Genomic DNA, 20,379 nt, shown 5'->3' with positions numbered 1-20,379 from the left:
AATGTATCACAATTTTGACAGTCCAAAACCCATCTTTTGTTTTTTATTCCTAACAGGACAGAGTTAAACTCTTGATTCAGCTCAGTTCAGTTTATTTTCTTGATCATTCTTGCCTCGGGGTGTAGAGAATACTTGCCTAATTGCATCACAACTCTGCACTTATCATAAAAGTACTATCCTTGGAAGCTATGATACATCATTCAATCCACATGCGGGGGATGAAGAGAATAAATCACTATATGGATTTGTTTATGAACTACTTTTTGGGGTTTAAACAAAAATGGTGCACTGATTGACCAGGCACTCTAAACCATTGTTTTTCTCTGCACAGTAGGCCACTATTTCACCACAGACAAAAGCCACTGCTGTCCAGTCTTATACTCCCATAGATGAGCTGCTAATTTGGCAAGTTTAAGGCCCTCTCTACGTTAAGGACATTTGCGCTGGATCAATGTAATGACATTGGTGCAAACACCTAATGTAGATGTGGTGCACCAGGCAGGGCTTACATACTGCATTGATATAAGTGTAGTTAACCCAGCATGAATTTATTTGGGCTGGGATTTTTAACAGCATCTCAGGAGATTAGGTGCCCAAGACCCAGTGAAAGTGAATGTGAGTCGGGCATCTAGCTGCTTTGAAAATTCCAGTCTGAATATAGATAGAACCTCAATCTTACTATTGTCGCTTTGAACTTGGGTAGAAGATCAAATGGTGCAAGAGATTTGCCAGCAAGCTGACTCTTAATTTGAACTTTGTATCTCAGAGTGGAACATGGCATCTGGGCTGCTGCATGTTAAGGTGACATAACATCATCAATACATTGCAAGCCACAATTTGAGTCAAACACCATTTGCCTGATCTGTAAACACAGAGAGATTTCTGTGAAGGTAATGAAGAGACTCCCCCTCCTCCACCTTGGCAAGCAGGGTGCTTAATTCACTTTTTTTTGTTGCTGTGCTGAATCAAATGAGAGAAATGGCTATCTCATTCTTATAGTTGTTCAGAATAAACCAGAATTTGGCTGAGAGGGTTTATTTTCTCCCCCTCCCCAGGAATTACAGCACGAAAGGATTTATATCCCATTTAAATATTCATATACCCCAAAGTCAGGCTTTGACTGAAGTATCTAAAGATAGCATAAGTCAAAATTTGATTCACTATATTTACAGGTGACGGCTTGGACAACAGTGTAGCTTCCCCCAGCACAGGTGATGATGATGATCCAGATAAGGACAAAAAGCGACATAAAAAGCGTGGCATCTTTCCCAAAGTAGCCACAAATATCATGAGGGCATGGCTGTTCCAGCATCTAACAGTAAGTGAACTCTAGATCACATTTGTGAAATGAACATGGAAAATGTCATGGTCGTGGTGGTAGTAGACAAAAATATTTAATAACATGTTACTGACAGGCAGTTCAGGGTGCTTTTCCAATTGTGTCTTTACATCATTTGCTAGATGCCAAGAGAGAGAGTATTTATAGTATATCTTTGTTTTTGTTGCTTTTAGCTCTTTGGTTTGAGTGCAGTTGTTAACAGGAGGTCATCGGAAAGTGTGATAGATCTTACAGTAATAACATTAGACCAATCCTGCTCTTGCTCACATGGCTGCAGCTCCTGTTGACTTCAGTGTGAATTGCTGCTTTGTGGAGGAGAGCAGAGTTTGGCCCATTGTTCTGTGTTCTGGAGAACCTCAGAGAATCAATTAGGGGGGAAAAACCAAAGCTTTTATTCAGATCTGTGTCAGAGATCACAGAATTCCTATCAGAGAAAGGTCGGAGTGTATCTGCTGTAATGGAAGAGCATCATTTTTAATTTGTTTGAGACTTTCTCAGTCCCAGAGTGTAAGTTATCACTGTATTTAATATCACAAAGGGGTTGGGGGGAGGAAGATGTACAGTTATTTGTTGCCACAGCAACTATATTTATTTCTGTGATTAGAAATAAAAACTATAGGCAGGTGCATTGGGTTGAGCTTTAGGCTGCTGCTTTCATTAATGATGTACAGTGTCTGTCAAACCTTCAGTTGTTACCTGGCAGTCAGACATTTCTAGTGCCATCCCTTTTTGGAGCCAAATTATGGCTTCCATATGGTGAAGCATCACCATGTGTTCATTCACGTGGGATTTAGGCCCACAGACTGAAATCCTCCAACACACCCTTTGAGTAATGGAAGAATGAGGCCCAAACGAGGTATATGATATTAAAGTACATCCCCACTTCTGATCTCACACTGCATCAATGATCCACTCTCTTCCCTGCCTGTCATTGGGTTAGGGGTAAAATAAGAAGCCAATCAACTCACTCAACCACAATGGGTTTCTGCCAAATTAGTAAATATCAATTAATGTTTCTTCTTGTCATCCCTACTTCCTTCCCTGTGCCAAATAACTAGATACTGGATGTCTGACAAAACTGTATCAGGCAGGGAATTCTTCCCTCCCTACAGCATCCTGAACGGCTATAAATGAACCTTCATCCCTGATCATGCTTGCTCAAGCCCAGATAGGTCCTTAGACACCTCCCAGTTGATCTCCCTTACTGGCACAGTCCACACCAACTGGTATAGCGGCACCATGCTATCCCTGTATCAAGAGCATCTTAGGCCAGGTTGAAGACTTAGGTTGAAGTTACTTTACAAATGAAAAGGGAATGCTTAACCCCCATTACAAGGCTGTCTTCTCACCAGATATACAATGAGAATCTGGCAGGCCCAGATGCCACTCAGTGACATACAATGTTGCAGGCAACTGACACCAAAGTATTCTGCAAATAGCCAATGGATACACTCAATCTTGGCCCTTAAGTCTAGTGACATTCTAATCCTCATACCAGCCTGACATCTCTGCACCAGCTGGCTGATGCAATGGCTGCCAATTTCTTTCCTACACTCCAAGATTGGAGAGAGACACTGTGGCAACTCTGCAGTTACAATGGAAACAATTACAACGCACAACCAAACTCAGACCAGCCCCTACACTTCCTGCTTGAACTGTCTTATATCTGAGGTGCTCTAAGAAATATTTATTATTTATATTATCAATATTTATTTCCAGAAGCACAGACAATGTGCTAAGTGCTTTCCAAACTTGGGCAATGGGTGTGAATGGTGCATTGCAGATATAAGACAATTGCTTTGCTGCAAGGTGCTTACTATAACAACTAGACTGCCACTAGTTGGTGGCAAGTACATCCAAGGAGCAATGCCAGTGAAGTAACCTTCTCAATCTATAGAGTGAAGGCAGTAATCTCCAGGACCAGTGCAATAAAGGGAATGCTCCTTCTCTAGCATAGCATTGAACTGAAATCTAATTAAAAATCCACCGTCCCTGCGGAGGAGCAGCCAAACCAGAGTTAGCTGTGTTGTAATTAACAAAGGCTTAATGAAGACCCTCCTTATCCATACATTTGTGCAGCATCGTGCTGGCTTGAGGCTTGCCTGATCAGTCTTGTAAAACTGTAAAGGATCACCCACCTTACTTCCAGCAACTACAGGTGGTTCATTGTTATAGCCAAGTCAAATCAGCTCCAGGTGGATCATGGACCGTTCTCCAATACAAAAAAAACTTGAGAAGGTTGCCCAGAGAAGCAGACATTTTAGGCTCTCTAGAGAACATTATGGTTAATAGCAGACTAAGAATACAAAGTCACCAAAACATGGTCATACATGGTAAGGAGATGTCTTTATACTCTGGAAGGCTACATACAGCTTTGGCCTATCCCTCCACCAGTGAAAGCACTAGAGAACATCTGCATTTAAATGGGTGACCGATCACGTATGAGCAGAAAGAATTCAGTGAAGTATGTTGATATTCTGGAAAGAGATGACTTTAACTGGACTAGGGCTGTAGATTGCTGCATGACACACTGCTTCTGACATGCCACATTAGAGACAACAGAAAAAACCAAGAATACAGTCCAGTAGCAACTGCAGGTATTTGGGGCAACTGATCTTTCTACCAGTTCAAACACCATCAGATGCCAAGGTCCTGTAAGAGCACACATTATGGAAGGCTCACGTACTTGCTTCCTGGGAATGAGACAGACAATGCCATTGTTTCTGTGATTTATATCCCTGTAAGTTAGGTATTCAGTGGTAGATACCTTAGGATGATGATGCCCACAAGTTGCATCATTCTGTGGGATTGCCTTGACTGGGGTTAGTAATATGCATGAAGGACCTGATTACTAATGAATTTCCAGGCCCAAGTCAGAACTGGGAAAAAAATGGAAGTGTAACAGCCCCATCCAGCTTATAAAACTTTTGGACATCTAATGACTGCTTGGTGCATCAATCCTCTATAAATGTGCACACCAGAACCATTGCCTCCGCAGTGCATTGGACTCTCCTTACAGATTAGAGTACAATACTCATTCAATCCTCTCCTAAAAAAAATCTCTCAGGAAAAGATCTCAAACCTGCAGGTCTCTTCCTTTCCTTGAAAAGACAGATGAAATGGTGGACAATTAACACAAACAGCCACCAGGAAGAATCAAAAAGCATGAGCCTGAGTGGTGACGCAAGGTTCAGGTGCTCCAGAAGAGAAAGCAGTTTACTGTTGGCTAACTTTACATGCCTCAGGTGCATATTGCACTGATCTTTGAGCTGTTGTATGTTATCAGCTGACGGACAAATGAATCAAGTTCATTACTAAGGAATGTGAGAGAGGAAGGGAGGCCCCTCTGTCCTTCTTCATTTAAGGGTACCTGTCTTACCAGACAGGCCTGAAATATCAGGAGACACTGACAGTCCCCAGATTCCTGGTTACTAACGCAGAACCTTTGAACATTCTACAACTCGAGACTCACTGATTATAGTCCATCTGAGAAAGGAACTAAACTTCTTGAAAACTATGTAAGAAACAGCACAGCCTATAGGCATGGTTCTGTCAGAATAAATTAGAAATTAGAATCCATAAAGAAAAAAATACTCCTTTTAGAAGGCTAGACTCCAAAGGCTTTGCCATCGTAATGTAGGCTCAGTGCTTAAATACCAGATGCACCACAAGCCCTATTGGCATCTGCAGGATCACTTTAGCCCACAGCTGGGTGAGAGATGCTCCTAGAGGGAAAAGTGTCACACCTTGTTAGGCCTGAAGAAATGCCTGGTGGGAAAGGGGCGGAACTAATGACAATGATCCAGCTGTTTGACCCATTGCCAGGCCTGGCACTTGTATTTTGAACGGACTGTACGTGCAGCATCCAGGACAGGAGAAAATGGGAGGGAATATATCCCCAAATCCCATTCCTGCCTTACCTGCCTCACCCCCATGAGTTCAACAAATAAATTCTGGTAACTCAGCATGGGCAGTAAGGAGACAGATTCCCACCTGAGAATCATGTGGCAGAAGCTGGCCTAGGAGGGGATGTAAGACCCAGACCCACAATCAGAGCTTGCCATAGGGGTGGGAGGGTTGAGCCATTGCCCAGGTTGCCTGGCTCAGGGGGGTGCTGTGCTGGTACCTCCCACCCACCTGACCCACTGACAGCCAATGGGGCTTAGAGGCAGCCAGGCAGGTGCGGTAGTGTCTGGAGAGGGTGGATGGACTGAGCTGCAGGAGGGCAGCTGAACCGGCCAGGTAACTCCTGCGAAGCCGGGATGCCCCTCTTCCCCTGCCATCTGCAGCCACTGCTGCTCCTGCCTCCCCTCCCCTGGGTGCCCATGGAGCCACCCCTGGCCAAGCTGCTCAGGTGCTGGAGCCTGCCTCCTGTCCACTGTGCAGAGTGGGGCATGGTGGTGAGGGGGCGCTGGTGTCGGGGTGTCCCTCTTCCCTCACCCTTGTACCCAGTCTCCACTGAGCTGGGGTGGGTAGTCAGGGGCTGCATTTCTGTGCTGGTGCCTCTAGGTCTGAGGTTGGTTCTGCCGGGGCTGCTGTTCAGGCTCCTAAATGCTCTGCTTAAAGAGACAGCATGCTGACACGCTTACTCGGGCACACTATCTCCAACGCACACACATTCTCTCTCTTTCTCTCTCACACATGTCGTAGTTGTTACTTCTTGGTACTTCCTGTTGAAATGCGCAAGGCACATATATTCTCTATTTTTATTCTTTCAAAGTTCGTTAAGGATTACAGTGCTGTTAGTTTAGTTTTTTGATTGGTCTGTGAATCTCATAATTTTATTTTTCTTATTCTTAAATTTTAATTCTTTGAGTAGTGAGTTCTAAAATGCCTAACCTGTCCTGGTTGGAGTAATTGTCCTTTGTAGGTGACAAATCTGAGGAATTGTCACAGATTGAAGTGTCACTAGAGGAGGTTTTGGAAATAATTGATAAACTTAACAGTAACAAGTCACCGGGACCAGATGGCATTCACCCAAGAGTTCTGAAAGAACTCAAATATGAAATCGCAGAACTATTAACTATGGTTTGTAACCTGTCCTTTAAATCAGCTTCTGTAACAATGACTGGAAGATAGCTAATGTAACGCCAATATTTAAAAAGGGCTCTAGAGGTGATCCTGGCAATTACAGACCAGTAAGTCTAACGTCAGTACCGGGCAAATTAATTGAAACAATAGTAAAGAATAAAACTGTCAGACACATAGAAGAACATAAATTGTTGGGCAAAAGTCAGCATGGTTTCTGTAAAGGGAAATCACGTCTTACTAATCTATTAGAGTTCTTTGAAGGGGTCAACAAACATGTGGACAAGGAGGATCCAGTGGACATAGTGTACTTAGATTCCAGAAAGCCTTTGACAAGGTCCCTCACCAAAGGCTCTTATGTAAATTAAGTTGTCATGGGATAAAAGGGAAGGTCCTTTCATGGATTGAGAACTGGTTAAAAGACAGGGAACAAAGGGTAGGAATAAATGGTAAATTTTCAGAATGGAGAGGGGTAACTAGTGATGTTTCCCAAGGGTCAGTCCAATATGATGGGGGCTAATTTAGCTACAACTAATCAGGAAAGAGATCATGGAGTCATCATGGGTAGTTCTCTGAAGACGTCCACACAGTGTGCCGCGGCAGTCAAAAAAGCAAACAGGATGTTCAGAATCATTAAAATGGGAATAGAGAATAAGACCTTATTGCCCTTATATAAATCCATGGTATGCCCACATCTTGAATACTGCATACAGATGTGGCCTCCTCATCTCAAAAAAGATATACTGGCATTAGAAAAGGTTCAGAGAAGGGCAACTAAAATGATTGGTATCAGGGGGTAGCCGTGTTAGTCTGTATCCACAAAAACAACAAGGAGTCCGGTGGCACCTTAAAGAGGTGAGTAAAAAACCTCACTTCTTTCAGTTGCAGGTTTTTAACCCACGAAAGCTTATGTCCAAATAAATCTGTTAGTCTTTAAGGTGCCACCGGACTCCTTGTTGTTAAAATGATTAGGAGTTTGGAACAGGTCCCATGTGAGGAGAGATTAAAGAGGCTAGGACTTTTCAGCTTGGAAAAGAGGAGACTGGGGGGAGATATGATAGAGGTATAAAATCACGAGTGGTGTGGAGAAAATGAATAAGGAAAAGTAATTTACTTGTTCCCATAGTATAAGAACTAGGGGGCACCAAATAAAATTAATGGGCATCTGGTTTAAAACAAATAAAAGGAAGTTCTTCTTCACACAGCACAGTCAACCTGTGGAACTCCTTGCCTGAGGAGGTTGTGAAGGCTAGGACTATAACAGGGTTTAAAAGAGAAGTAGATACATTTATGGAGGTTAAGTCCATTAATGGCTATTAGCCAGGATGGGTAAGGAATCGTGTCCCTAGCCTCTGTTTGTTAGAGGGTGGAGATGGATGGCAGGAGAGAGATCACTTGATCATTACCTGTTAGGTTCACTCCCTCTTGGGCACCTGGCATTCACTGTCGGTAGGATACTGGGCTGGATGGATCTTTGGTCTGACCCAGTATGGCCACTATTATGTTCTTATGTACTTTTATTAACATATTGTGCTTTTGTCTTGTCATTCATTATTTAAAGTGGTACAATCAAATAATAGTATCCTTCTATAATATAAATTTACCTTTTACGCACCTTAGCAATTCCAGTTTAAAAAAGATTAGCTAAGCATATAAATTTAGACACTTTGCAGGTGAAGGTCACTTATTTTCAAATGGTATTTGTAGTTATATCTGTAAAATAACTTAAAATTTGTATGAGAAGAGGTGCAGTTCCAAATCCGATGCTAATAGGAATGATGGAGTCAAATGTAGTGAATCACGAACATGATTGTGATCGGTAAACATAAATGCCAAAATATTAGAAAAATAAATTCCTGATTTTAATAAAGAGAAAAATAAACCTTAATCTTCTATGTTAAAATTAAGTAAATATGTTTTAGTGGAGTGAAAAACAATTGACTAAAATAAAGTTGGATAATGACAATAATGCAGAAGTGTGTCTGTTAGAGAAAGTAAGTCGATTTTAGTAATATTTATTTCTCTCTCCTAAAGATAGTGAACAAAGTATCAAACTTGTGTTTCTTATATCTGTGTTAAAGCTCCAGAACTGATACCTCAAGATTTGGGATTTGGGAATATCTTGCTGCATTATCTCCTGATTGTTCTAAACTTACATATAAACTAAAAATAAGCCTCTATGTGGTGTTTGTATATATTTTTTCTTTCTTTATATAGGAATTAGATCCAGTGCTCCTGTCAGCTAATTTCTAAATTATTTGGGGAAAAAACTTGTTTTCTCAGGTTTAAAATAGCATTGGATTTTTCCTTTTTTGGCAATGTTAGTGATGCAATCTAATTTTTTTTTAAATTCCTTTTCCCAACTATTGCAATTTCTTTAATAAAACAAAGTGAAAAAAGTTAGGGAGGCCGTATTTTCCAGTGGATACTGCCCTGGACTAGGAAGCAGATCTTGGTTCTGTCCTCAGTTCTGGTACTGACTTGCAGCAAAGCATTTAACTTCTCTGTGTTTTAATTTCTCCATCTGTAAAATGGGGTGATGATACTTACCTGTAGAGATTTATAGATGAAAAGCGCTATATAAGTACTAAGCACATTCCATTGGTAGCAATGTAAAAAACCAGCATTCTAATTGGCTGGTGGCAATTCTTAATTGGACTGTTATCTCAAATAACTTTTTTCAAAGATAAAAATTTTCTTTCAATTATTAACATTAATACACATCAGTGACAGGGAATCAAGTGATGTAGACAGTATTTGCTAAGTTTCATACTAATGATTAGTGGTTGGAATGATTTAAAAGAAATTTAGAACTAATACAGTCTTCAGAAAGTGTATAGATTGGTTTTAATTTACTCTATGCAGTTATTGCATTAAAAAATTAAGTCTTCTGTGTACAGACGGGAACCTCCTTTTCGAATGTTTGCCCTTAAATTCTCATTTTCTACATAAAAGTAAACTCTCTCTCTTTGTTGACCCCCCCTTCCCCCATTAAGGCTTTAACTCCTTGAATGCCATATTTGTACAGTACTCTCAGAGCAGTATCATTCAGCAAATCCCCATTATTTTCATTGATGCAGCAGGACAGACTTGGGGTATGTCCAAAGGCCACACACGTGCTGTCTTCTCTGGTTGTAGACTGTGCATTCAGGGACACTCAGGGGGATAAATTAATCCAGATTGGCTGCTGCTATTATTTTTAGCATAGAGAAAAATTAGGACACCGGTAGTTAAATGCTATTAAAAATAGTGACCACCCTGGCAGCTTAAAACTAAATATTTTTAGCCACTGTTACTCTGACATTGGTGCTTACTTTTTATTAAAACTCTACACTGGAACAGGTGGCCAATTTTGCTGTTAGTTAGGCAAAACATATCTGTGACCCTTGTAATTTACATAAGTGAGCATGCTAAATTGTCTCACATACATCACAATTTACATAAAATCTGCTATAAAACTGTAAAACAGTCCAAGAAGCTGCATATCACCCAAAAGCTGGTGCATTATGGCAAAGTAGGTGGAACATACCCAAACAGTAGGGGCTCCGAAAACAGTAAATGTTTCAACCAAAATAAGGCTGGGATTTGGGTGAGTTCTTCTGATTGCATGGCAGAGTGTTTGTCTCAAGCCCGATGTTCTGTCAAAACATCATGGTGTTATAGCTAAAACTCAGCAAGTTTGATCAAAACATTTTGTGATACAGTACATGACAAGATTTTGTGGGCCCCAAATTCTGTATTTGAGACCAATTAATGTGCAAGGATTGTATTATGACATCAGTTTTTAAGCAGAACTCCTCATTTAAATAAATGGCCTCAAGTGAGGTTTGCAGAAAGATCTGTATAAATGTAATTGTGACAAAGGCAGGTGTAATTTCTACTTTAACCCTGGACATAGTTAGCCCAAGTCTTCCCTTGATCCCATCAGTTCCTCCTTTCTCAGCTTTAAATTGTGTTTTAAAATCAGTTAAAAAAATGTTTCATCCACCCCTTGAATCTAGTCATGAACAACACTCTCTATCCTTTAAATCCGCGATAATTTAAAATGTTGGAATTCAAAACCTAATTTTATTTGGGGGATTATGCAATGTAATTGGTTTAGTTCTGTGATGAGTATTTGATGATCTACACGTTCATCATGTAATCAGGCAAAAAAAAAACAACCATAAAATTATAATCCCAAAAGATGTTTAATAACAATTTAAACTATTGAAGACTTTGTTTAAACCCATTAGGGGATTATAAACTACATTTTTTTAATGGTGCCAAGAGGTAAATTCTAGACTTCAAACACCTTTTTAAAAACAAATTACCATGATCTAAAATATGAATGAGCCAAGGATTTGCTCAAGGTAAACCCCGTCATTTAATCAGACTTCTTAATTTTTTTTTTTAAACATCATTTGCAAGAATTTTCTAAAGAGTTTGTTTTACTGAAATGGCAGAATAGACAAAATACTTACTGGGATTTGCTGTCTGTCGAGTGAAAAAAAGGTTTTCTCCATGGCTATATCTAGGTTTTGAATCTTAATTAATTACCCTGATACATTTGTAAAAAATGGAAAATATACAAATAAATAAAATAAAAGCTTTTTAACAATGATTTTATTTGGCAGAAAGAACTTATTAGAAAGAGACTATTGTTTTAGATTATTGTAAGATTAAATTTGTGATCAGAATTAGATCAGTTAAGGAGCATATGTCATATCATGATGTTTTTCTTTTTGACAATTATTCTAACATTAAAAATACCCAATCATGTCATATTGCTTAAATTTAATATATTTCACATATTTGTTTGGTTACTTTGCAAGCTTTAACTACTTTTTACATTCACAGTTAAAGCGGGCTCTATTTCGAGTCTTTTCTGGTTGCTCTTCAGTCCCATATAATGTACAGTTTTGCAGAGATACAAATATGGTTAATGTGCCTCTCAGACTATGTGTAGGTCCATCTAGAATGTGTTACATTTTTGGATAGAGGTAGTAGTCACAGCACATGGCCTGCTGACAGCATAAAAAGGGAAAGGACTGACTGAAACCAGAAATCTTCTTTGTGTTCTCCTCCTCTTCAGAAGGATTGGTTGGAAATATTAGAAGGAAACAGGGCAATTAACCCTTCTTAACTTCATCCTGCACAGCTGATGTTTGCACTATGGCAAAATACCATAGATCTCATTGAGTTTGCCAACATGAGAGTTATATTTCAATATAGACTCAGAGACTTTTTCTTGTTTCTCCAAACATATGTCTTCTCTTTCACTTAATTTTATTGTGGACAATGCAATAAAAATTTTTGTAAGCCTTCCTAGTGACAGGTGTCCAGGATTCATGGATGAGGAAGGCATCTTTAACTAAGAGGATGGCACGATGAACCCAATCTTCCTTCACAGGTTGAGAGTCAGCATTTCATATTAAGGAATGAAAATTATCCTGAAGATCTGTTGACGTACTCTCCAACAAAGAATATGAACCTGAGTAGAAAGCTCCGGAAGATAAAAAGAACCAGGGTTCAAATAGCTGCATGCAAATTAATGTTTTGACATCACAACTGCTACACAGTTTGTACAGAGATAGTCTGGCAAAAGCTTGACCACTTTAATCTTCCCCAAAACTGTTGTTTTTGACTTGCTCTCCACCCAAAGAATTATTCCACCAGATGATGGAGGGATAGCTCAGTGGTTTGAGCATTGGCCTGCTAAACCTGGGGTTGTGAGTTCAACCCTTGAGGGGGCCATTTGAGGCTTTAGTTGGGGATTGGTCCTGCGTTGAGCAGCAGGTTGGACTAAATGACCTCCTGAGGTGCCTTCCAACCCTGACAGTCTATGATTGAGATGGCTGAAAAGATTTAGGCTTTGCCATATTTAGTGGAAGCTGCTTTTGTTGCAGCCTAGTTGCTGATGTCCTCCAACTGTCATTCTTTCACGTTCACTGCCTAGATAGAGCTCTCATACGCTAGATGAAAGCTCTTGGATTCAATCACAGCTTCCCTGTTCTGAAAGACAGCATCTTCTATATTGTTGTTCCTGATCTGAGCTAAATTGTCCCTGCAGAGGAAAACATGGTATTGACTGTTTTTTGGCTAATGCTGGATCATAAATGAGAAGTTCTAGTCAGTTGATTGTGAATGGATTTCCTCCACTGATCACTCCTCTCTTCAAACAGACACTCCTCTGCCTGTATCCTACCAAGCCAATAGGCTGGTATCATTCTCTATAATCCCGTCTTTTCTCAGGCTTCCATCATTTGAGCCACAAAGGAAATTTCTGTGACTTCTGATTAAAACAACATATTATCCAAACTGCCTGACCTATAATATTAGTCTCTAGCTCCACATGACCTCTGAAAGCATTTTGGTTGAAGCCAAAACCTATCCAGTAGACCAACTAGATTTTTTTTTCAAAGAGAAATCCTTTCCCATAAGTCCTGTCTTACTTTGTTGTAGATTTTTTCCCACCTCCTGGCTTGTAGCCATTGTAATATGTGTGTGGAAACCACCATAAAGTCAAAGAATTTCAATTCCTCAGAAGCCAATGAAACACATTATTTTATATTTTTTTGCAAAAATCCAAATCTTCTAAGAATTGGAGGAAAACTGAAAAAAGGAACTATGAATATGCACCAAATGTTAAAATTAGACTTGCTTTAATTGTACTTGAACATCTTTTGTGGTCTATTTTCAGAAACAACTTTACTATGAGCAGTATTTGCAGATATACAATATTGAAGTGAACATTGGAAAATGTTCATGGAAAGCAGTCTCTTTTTTTAATCTACTGTAATTATTCATAGGAGACCTGATTCTTGGGTTAACCTCATCCAGTAAAGTGAAAGAAACATATAATGTGACCATCTGTATCTGTCCAGTCAAAACTACCTGAAATTCAAGTATCAAACATTTTTGGGGAGGGGAGAAATCATGGCAACAAATTTCAGATCCAAAATTATTCACAGGAATATTTTGGTGAATTTTGAATAACCGATACATTAAAGGAAATTGAAATATTGTGGCAAATAATTTGCAAACAAGAAAAGAGGCAAAATTCATTGGCTAAATTTATTAGTGATCTGTGATGGGATGTTAGATGGGGTGGGATCTGAGTTACCACAGAGAATTCTTTCCTGGGTGCTGGCTGGTGAGTCTTGCCCACATGCTCAGAGTTTAACTGATCGCCATATTTGGGGTCGGAAAGGAATTTTCCTCCAGGGAAGATTGGCAGACACCCTGGAGGTTTTTCGCCTTCCTCTGCAGCGTGGGGCACAGGTCACTTGCTGGAGGATTCTCTGCACCTTGAAGCAGTAGCGTAGCTAGCGGGGTTCAGTGGAAGCAGCCGCTTCCCCTCAGGGCAGCAGGCGCGGAAGCAGCACCTGCCGGCCGGCGCTGCCAGCAGCACGGCCGGAGGAGCCGTGGGGCGGCCAGCCAGCGCAGAAGTGGTGCCTGCCAGCCGGCGCTGCCAGCAGCACAGCCGGAGGAGCCATGCGGGGGCAGAAGACGTGGCCGGAAGAGTGAGGGGGGTCGGCTCCTCAGCTCAGGGCTCGGCGGCCAAGCGCTCCCCGGCCCCATGCTAATGCGGTGGGCGGGGGTCGGCGAAAGGGCCCCTGTGCCTTTAAGGCCGCCAGGCCCTGGCTGGCGAGCCCCGCGTGGAGCATGCCCAGCGCTGGGAGCAGGCCGGGGACAGGCGGCGGCGCAGGACGGAAGGTGGGGGGGGGATCCGGTCGGGGGCCGTGGTCAAAGGAGGAGCCAAGGGAGGGCGCCTTTTTTATGTTTGCTCCCCCTACACTGAAAACCTGGCTACGCCACTGCCTTGAAGTCTTTAAACCACGATTTGAGGCCTTCAATAACTCAGACATAGGTTAGGGGTTTGTTACAGGAGTGGATGGGTGAATTCTGTGGCCTGCGTTGTGCAGGAGGTCAGACTAGATGATCAAAATGGTCCCTTCTGACCTTAAAGTCTATGAGTCTATGAGCCTAGTTCATCCTTCTACAACGGAGAGTTCTTGAAGGCGTCTGCATTGCTCTTCAGACACAAATGACATATCTATGTAAATTTTGAGCCTGAAGCTCCTGGCTCCTTGGGTGATTACCAATTTTTAAGGAGTTTCATGAAGCTCCCGTGTAAGCTAATAAGAGGCTTAATCTGGTCAGGTGAAAGTGCTGAAGTGCGCTGCCCCAGAAGGGTTAGGCATGGTAATCTGCCATGTAAAATAAGCTCTCTCTCTCTCTCTCTCTCTCTCTTTTTTTTTTTTTAAACGGGCCAGATTCAGAAGTGATACACAAAGTTGTGTGAGTTAGACTCCTGTGCCCTAGTTTAGACTCCTCTACGCCTGCTTACATCAGCTGCATCCATGTCTATGGGGATCCAAGATAGTATAACGTACACTTTCTTTCAGCTCTTCAGTGTAAGTTAAACAGGAAGGGGACTGCTTTAACTTGCATCTTTTTACAAGACCTGGTCAGAAAATATTTTGGAGGGTTTTCCCCTCTGCCGAGAATGTTGACTTTTTTGTTGGAAAACAGAAATGTTTTCAGTTTTTTGACAAAAAGGTGAGTTTTTCCACAGAAAGCCAAAAAAAATCCAAAAATTTGTTTTATTCTTTGTATTTATAGTCAAAAACCAACTTCAGTGAAAAGTTTTTGACCAGCCCTACTATTTACACCTTCCAGTTCCTCACCTTACATAAAGGCAGAGTATAACTAGGACTAACAAAGTCTGTTGGTGTACAGTGATCTAATTTATCCCACCTTGCACCTGGACTTCCCAATTTGGAACCATAGTCTTTTTTTTTTTAAATAAAGGATTCCCTTCACTTTCAGTAGCATGTTACCATTTCAGTAAAGTAGGTTATAGAAGATTTATTGCTGGATCTTTCCTCTTATAAACAGGAAACTGCCCAGAGAAGTATGCTTCAAACTGTTCTTTTCTTTATTAGTGATAAACCATTTTTTGTTACGAGATGGACAATATTAACATACTGAAATCATTCAGATTTTTAAAAAAAGCATTTATTTATAATGTATATAAATAAAACATTGTGAGGGAGCCTAACATAGGGAAAAAATGGAGTTGTGGGGCCAAACATGATCATGCTTGAAATGGCTTTGGAAAATAATAGATTTCAAAAATTTCCTAAAAGTGGAGTAAGGAGACAGTGTCTGATGTCAGGGGACTCCTTCGGTCCACAACATTCTCTCAAGACAGCAGTGATGAAGTGGAACAATCCATGACTGGAAGAGCTGGGAGCTGTATGATTCACATCAGCTAAATTCTGCCAGACTTTTGGGGTCTCTGGCTAATGATTGTATTCACAATGGAACTGAACATAACCTAATTCTAGATGGCTTTGGATAATTAGAAGACCCCCTGATTGAGTTTTAGTGCTTACCTGCCGTGAGCTCAGAAGGGATACTGACTTTGCATCCTACCTGGACAGCTTGCAGAAGAGAAGAAAAACCTAGATACAACCATCAGGTTTTGCCACCCCAGACTTTGGACCCCCTTAAGTGGGTATAGGATTTGGGCCTTATAGCCAAATAGTTTTTGGATAACAGACAACCTTCCTTAAGATTTTTTTCTGCCGTCTGGCAGGTAAGCCTGAGAGCTATGTCTCTAGTTTGTCTTATGAAGATACAGCAAACTGTGAAGATACAATTGTTCACCAAGCTGGAATCCAGCTATATTTTCTTCAGTGCAGCAGGCTGTAAACCCTGGAGGGTTATTAACCACAGCTTTGGGGTAGGATCATTTTAAAGCTGATAATAACTAGAATCTTAGTATTCTTATGAATAAAATATAATTTTAGTAATGTTTTCATAAACAGTAGTAATGGTAGCATTCTAGTAAACAGTGGTATTAGTCACATCAAAATTGCACCACATTGGCTTTTAAATTACTCCACCTGTCTGTATGAATAGAATTTTCAGTGTAGAAGCGCACAGACAGCTGCCGCTAATGTTTTCTTGTCCCTGGGCAGATAATGCTGGCAAATCTACATGCATAAAGGACTGGTTTGTGATGTAAAACGGTACCTGACCTACTGGCTCTAGTGCTACAAAAGCAATGGCTTTAATTACAAATGGCGGTGTTTGGTTTTGTACACGTTTATGTAAAAATGTCATCTTCTAGTACTGTAACCTCTAGTTCACGTGCCCTGGCAATGTGACACTCACGGCAATGATTTTCAAAATAATTTGTGTTCTTTATTTTTAAACGAGAATCCTGTCTTTTTAAGATTCAGATAATTAGTAAGGGGAAGCCCAAATGCCTTCTAGTTCCATTGGCTTCTCAGCATCATCCAGAGTTGGGCCCTGTATGAAGTAGGAATTGTGTGTATTGTATAGTATAAAGTTTTGATTAACTAGATTTTTTATTAGATTTATTGCCCTTTACATAAAATTGGTATAATACAATGGCCCTTAGAGTTTAGCAGCCAAATTCTGCCCTGAGTTATACCCTGTAAAAACCCCTTTGCAGTTGATGGGGCTACATAGAGTGTAAATCAGGGCATAATTTGGCCCTACCAGTGCTGTAGCAGGCAGTCATGTGTTACATAGGAGAGATGTTTTAAGCTCTATTAATTGTAGGACAGAGCAACAGGGAGGGGATTTGCAGAATACTAACCACTCTAGGTTATTAACAAAACATTTGTGATATTGGCCAATAAGACACATGCATCCACTGTTGCAATTTTTACATTGTTGATATTAGTTTAAATTATATGTTTGAATAGATTATAAGGCTCTGGGCTTCTGATTTTCAGAAATGCAAATTGCTTGCTGTAGAAACACACAAGGACTTCAGAGGGTTAAAGGATATAACGGTGCCATTAAAAATACAGCTTGCCAATGAGCTATTTTGTGAGAATGGTATAAATATGAGATACACTTGTCTGGCTCATTTGCAAGCATTCTTTTTGACTTCTTTCACACAACTGGTGTTTTTGTGTTTAATTTAACAAGAAATGAGTAGTAAATGAAAGCTGCTGCCTGAAATCCCACTGTGAGCGTGTTTTGCACTTGGCTCCCCAGTGAAAAGGCAATTTGTGAAATTATGTGATAGAGTAATTAGATGAAGCCAGGGCTTCTGATTGTTGCCATGCTTATGTGGCGAAGGTTTGCTGGGGGGAGAAAAACGGATTATTACCCTGGCAAGTTGGCTCAAAGCTTCTTCATTTATTTGTAAACAGAATATTTAGTGACCGCATAGGAAGTAGCTGTAATCACCAGCTCGTAAAGAAACCACAGCAGAGCTTTTGGATTTTTACAGAGTGCTCATGTAAAATTTAAGCTGGGAGGCAGAATCCCTGTTAATGTAATTAGGATCTAATTTACCACCCTTTGCACACAGATGTAATAATGTCTAGATATTTATTCTATCTTTAAGCACATTACATATACCTCAGTGCAGCAGCTATTGAACAGAAACAGGTGTGAGCACTTTTCAGATTCATTTTTACACTGTAAACACACAGCAATTTAAGGGGTAATATTTACCAAAAAATGAGGGGAAAGAATGTCTGCAAATGAGGCAGTAATGGACAGTTGCCCTTTATGTACTGATGGATTTCTCAATGGTTAAGTAAATTAAAGCGAATGCTAGAAAAATCAATAGGCTTGCAGAGTCTTGGTTGTGCCTCATAGACTTCAGGACAGAATGACAGATGTGGTGCATATGACCCATTTAAGTATTAATGCTTGGGAAATTGCCTCTGCGTGCAAGGTTATAGGCCTAGAAATATTGTTATATTAAATTACAGACAATAATATTTTTAAGTATATGTGGAATTTTTGTTTCAGTTTAGTTGTTCTTATATGTTACATTTGTCCTGGAAGATTAGTTGCTTAGTTGCTTCTATGGTACGCTACATCTGTTTTGAAAATTCACTGCATGAACATTTTTTTTATAAACCTGCAATTGAAAAGCAAGGGTATTGCCCGCTGAAGGGATATAGTGAATGTATTAACCAATAAATATCACATGTAAGTGAGTCTGAATTACAAATAATTAAAAGATGGCTTTCCACATGTCTGAAGAGTTTATGCAATACATGGAACAAAGACATTAAATCAGATTATTCTCTATGACTCTAAACACAAAACAAGATATGAATTGAAATATATGCAAAAAAGGGCAAAAGAAGTTAATCGCGGAGGGCTATAGCTTGCTCACCTTACTCATGTGAGTACTCTCATTGATATCAGTGGGGTTATAAGTAAGTAAGGTGAGCAGGAACTGACCCTGAGTGGGAATCTTCTAAACAGAGATGCAGTTCAGATAGAGTGACTAGGTAGAATACCTCTAAATGTGAGTGTATTGTTGTCAAAGACTTTTGTTATGACTTCTAGGTATGACAGCAGGGAAGTAGACAAAGTTATCGGTCCTGCTTGTGCAGTCTCTTGGAAGAATAATGTAAAACTGTGGTGGCACCACTGATGCAATGGGGAAGACAGAACAGAATGTTTAGGGGGAGATCCATTGACAGGCTCACATGCAATACCAATTATCCTGTGTTCCTCCCAAATCTCTTTGTCCGAGCAAGTAGCAGTGTATAAAATTTTGTATACAGATATAATATAAATATTAAATACAGTTTTAGATCATCACAGTATGTTGCATGCCTATTGTTAACATTCTTCCAAAGAAAATGAACAGTTAAATTCCCATAGTGCACTGATTCAGAATCCAAATGCTACTTCATTCCAGTGGCACTTAGTGTATTTATCAATTTCCATTCCCCCCAGACCTCCTCCACACGTCTGTTCTTTGCAGCATCTTTCATATTTCAAATATTTGTTAGTTTTATTTTCTACTTCCATATTCCAAAAATGTGAGAGCTTGACTGAGAGTGAAACAAAATGTTTTCATTGGGTCTAACAACTGCACACCGCTAACAGTAGTTCCTGTAAAATGATGACATTGCAGAAGGACAGATTATTACTTTTGGGCCTGTTGAAAATGTATTTGCGTATTCAGGATGGATGAGAGAATAGTCCTGAAGGCTGTCAGGCCCAGGCTGTGTAATATGGAGCTGGTGACAGAACCTTGTCATTTGCCCACATCTAGCTTCATTGCTATGGTGACAATATGCAGTGATGAAAGTTATCATTAAGGTTCGGACAGCATGCTCTATGGTAACTATAGCCGCCAGCCTCTTTGCTGTAGCATATTAGAGCTGATAGCCCTTGGTGTCAGAATAGCACCAAATCTCTAATGACAGAAACTATGCACAGATTTTGGATATGTGGTGCAATTGCTTCTAGCACAGTTGCCAACCTTGGCAACTTTTTGTGTCAGTGACAGAAAATTGCCTGTATTTTCTTGGTTATTTTTATAAACCTCATTAGTCTCAGCAATTGATTTTCTTGATTTATTTTGTGTGTGACAAATGAAATAATATATTTCTGAGAAGTCCATTATTATGTGCTCACATTTCTATTCCCGTGTTGTGTGAAGGTAAAGATCTGAGCATTTTCATTTTGTTGTAGATACAGCAAACATATCAATCCGTGTTTACTTGATAACGGCTTTCTTAAAATACATGTTTGATGGGGGGCCTCCTGAACTAGGTCATTTGTTTTTGTCCTGACCATTAAAGATCAAAGGTCACTGGGAATCTAGAAGCCATTAGTCAGTGACTCTTCTTTGCTGGATCCCTAGGTTGTCAACTCACTAGTCACCCATGGCAACATGGGCAAGACATGCTGTCAGTGACTTGGCAGGGAGCCTGCTTTACTTCCAGATTGCATAGATAAGAAGTGGAGCAACTGCTCTCAGAATTGCTATAAAAATATGCTGACATAAAATCTACATTTGAAATACAGTATGTGCATTTCCATGCACATCTTTGTTATAAAAGTCATGGGACATTTGAGAACAAGATTAGAAAGAGATACATTGGCTTTATAGCAATCATTTTGTGCTATTCCTCTTAAGTCCTTGCATTTTACATTTGCAAATTTATTTTTAGTTTAGTAGCAAATGGCACTTCAGAAAGAACAGAGTTGACTAAAATGTT

General features: G+C 40.1%; 1 protein-coding gene across 2 annotated transcripts in view; it reads left to right on the top strand.

Moving 5' to 3' along the window:
• The window catches only part of MEIS1 (Meis homeobox 1), a 125,495-nt gene that overhangs the window by 63,795 nt on the left and 41,321 nt on the right, over positions 1–20,379 (top strand). For both annotated transcript variants that reach the window (XM_045009421.1, XM_045009422.1), the window contains exon 8: positions 1,173–1,318. In XM_045009421.1, the coding sequence (XP_044865356.1) occupies positions 1,173–1,318 (146 nt within the window). The remainder of the gene's footprint in view (positions 1–1,172; positions 1,319–20,379) is intronic.

Source organism: Mauremys mutica, chromosome 3 (genome assembly GCF_020497125.1).
Source record: "Mauremys mutica isolate MM-2020 ecotype Southern chromosome 3, ASM2049712v1, whole genome shotgun sequence".
Taxonomy (NCBI): domain Eukaryota; kingdom Metazoa; phylum Chordata; order Testudines; family Geoemydidae; genus Mauremys; species Mauremys mutica.
The sequence above is the reverse complement of the archived record's forward strand: the minus strand, read 5'-3'. Positions and strand labels throughout refer to the sequence as shown.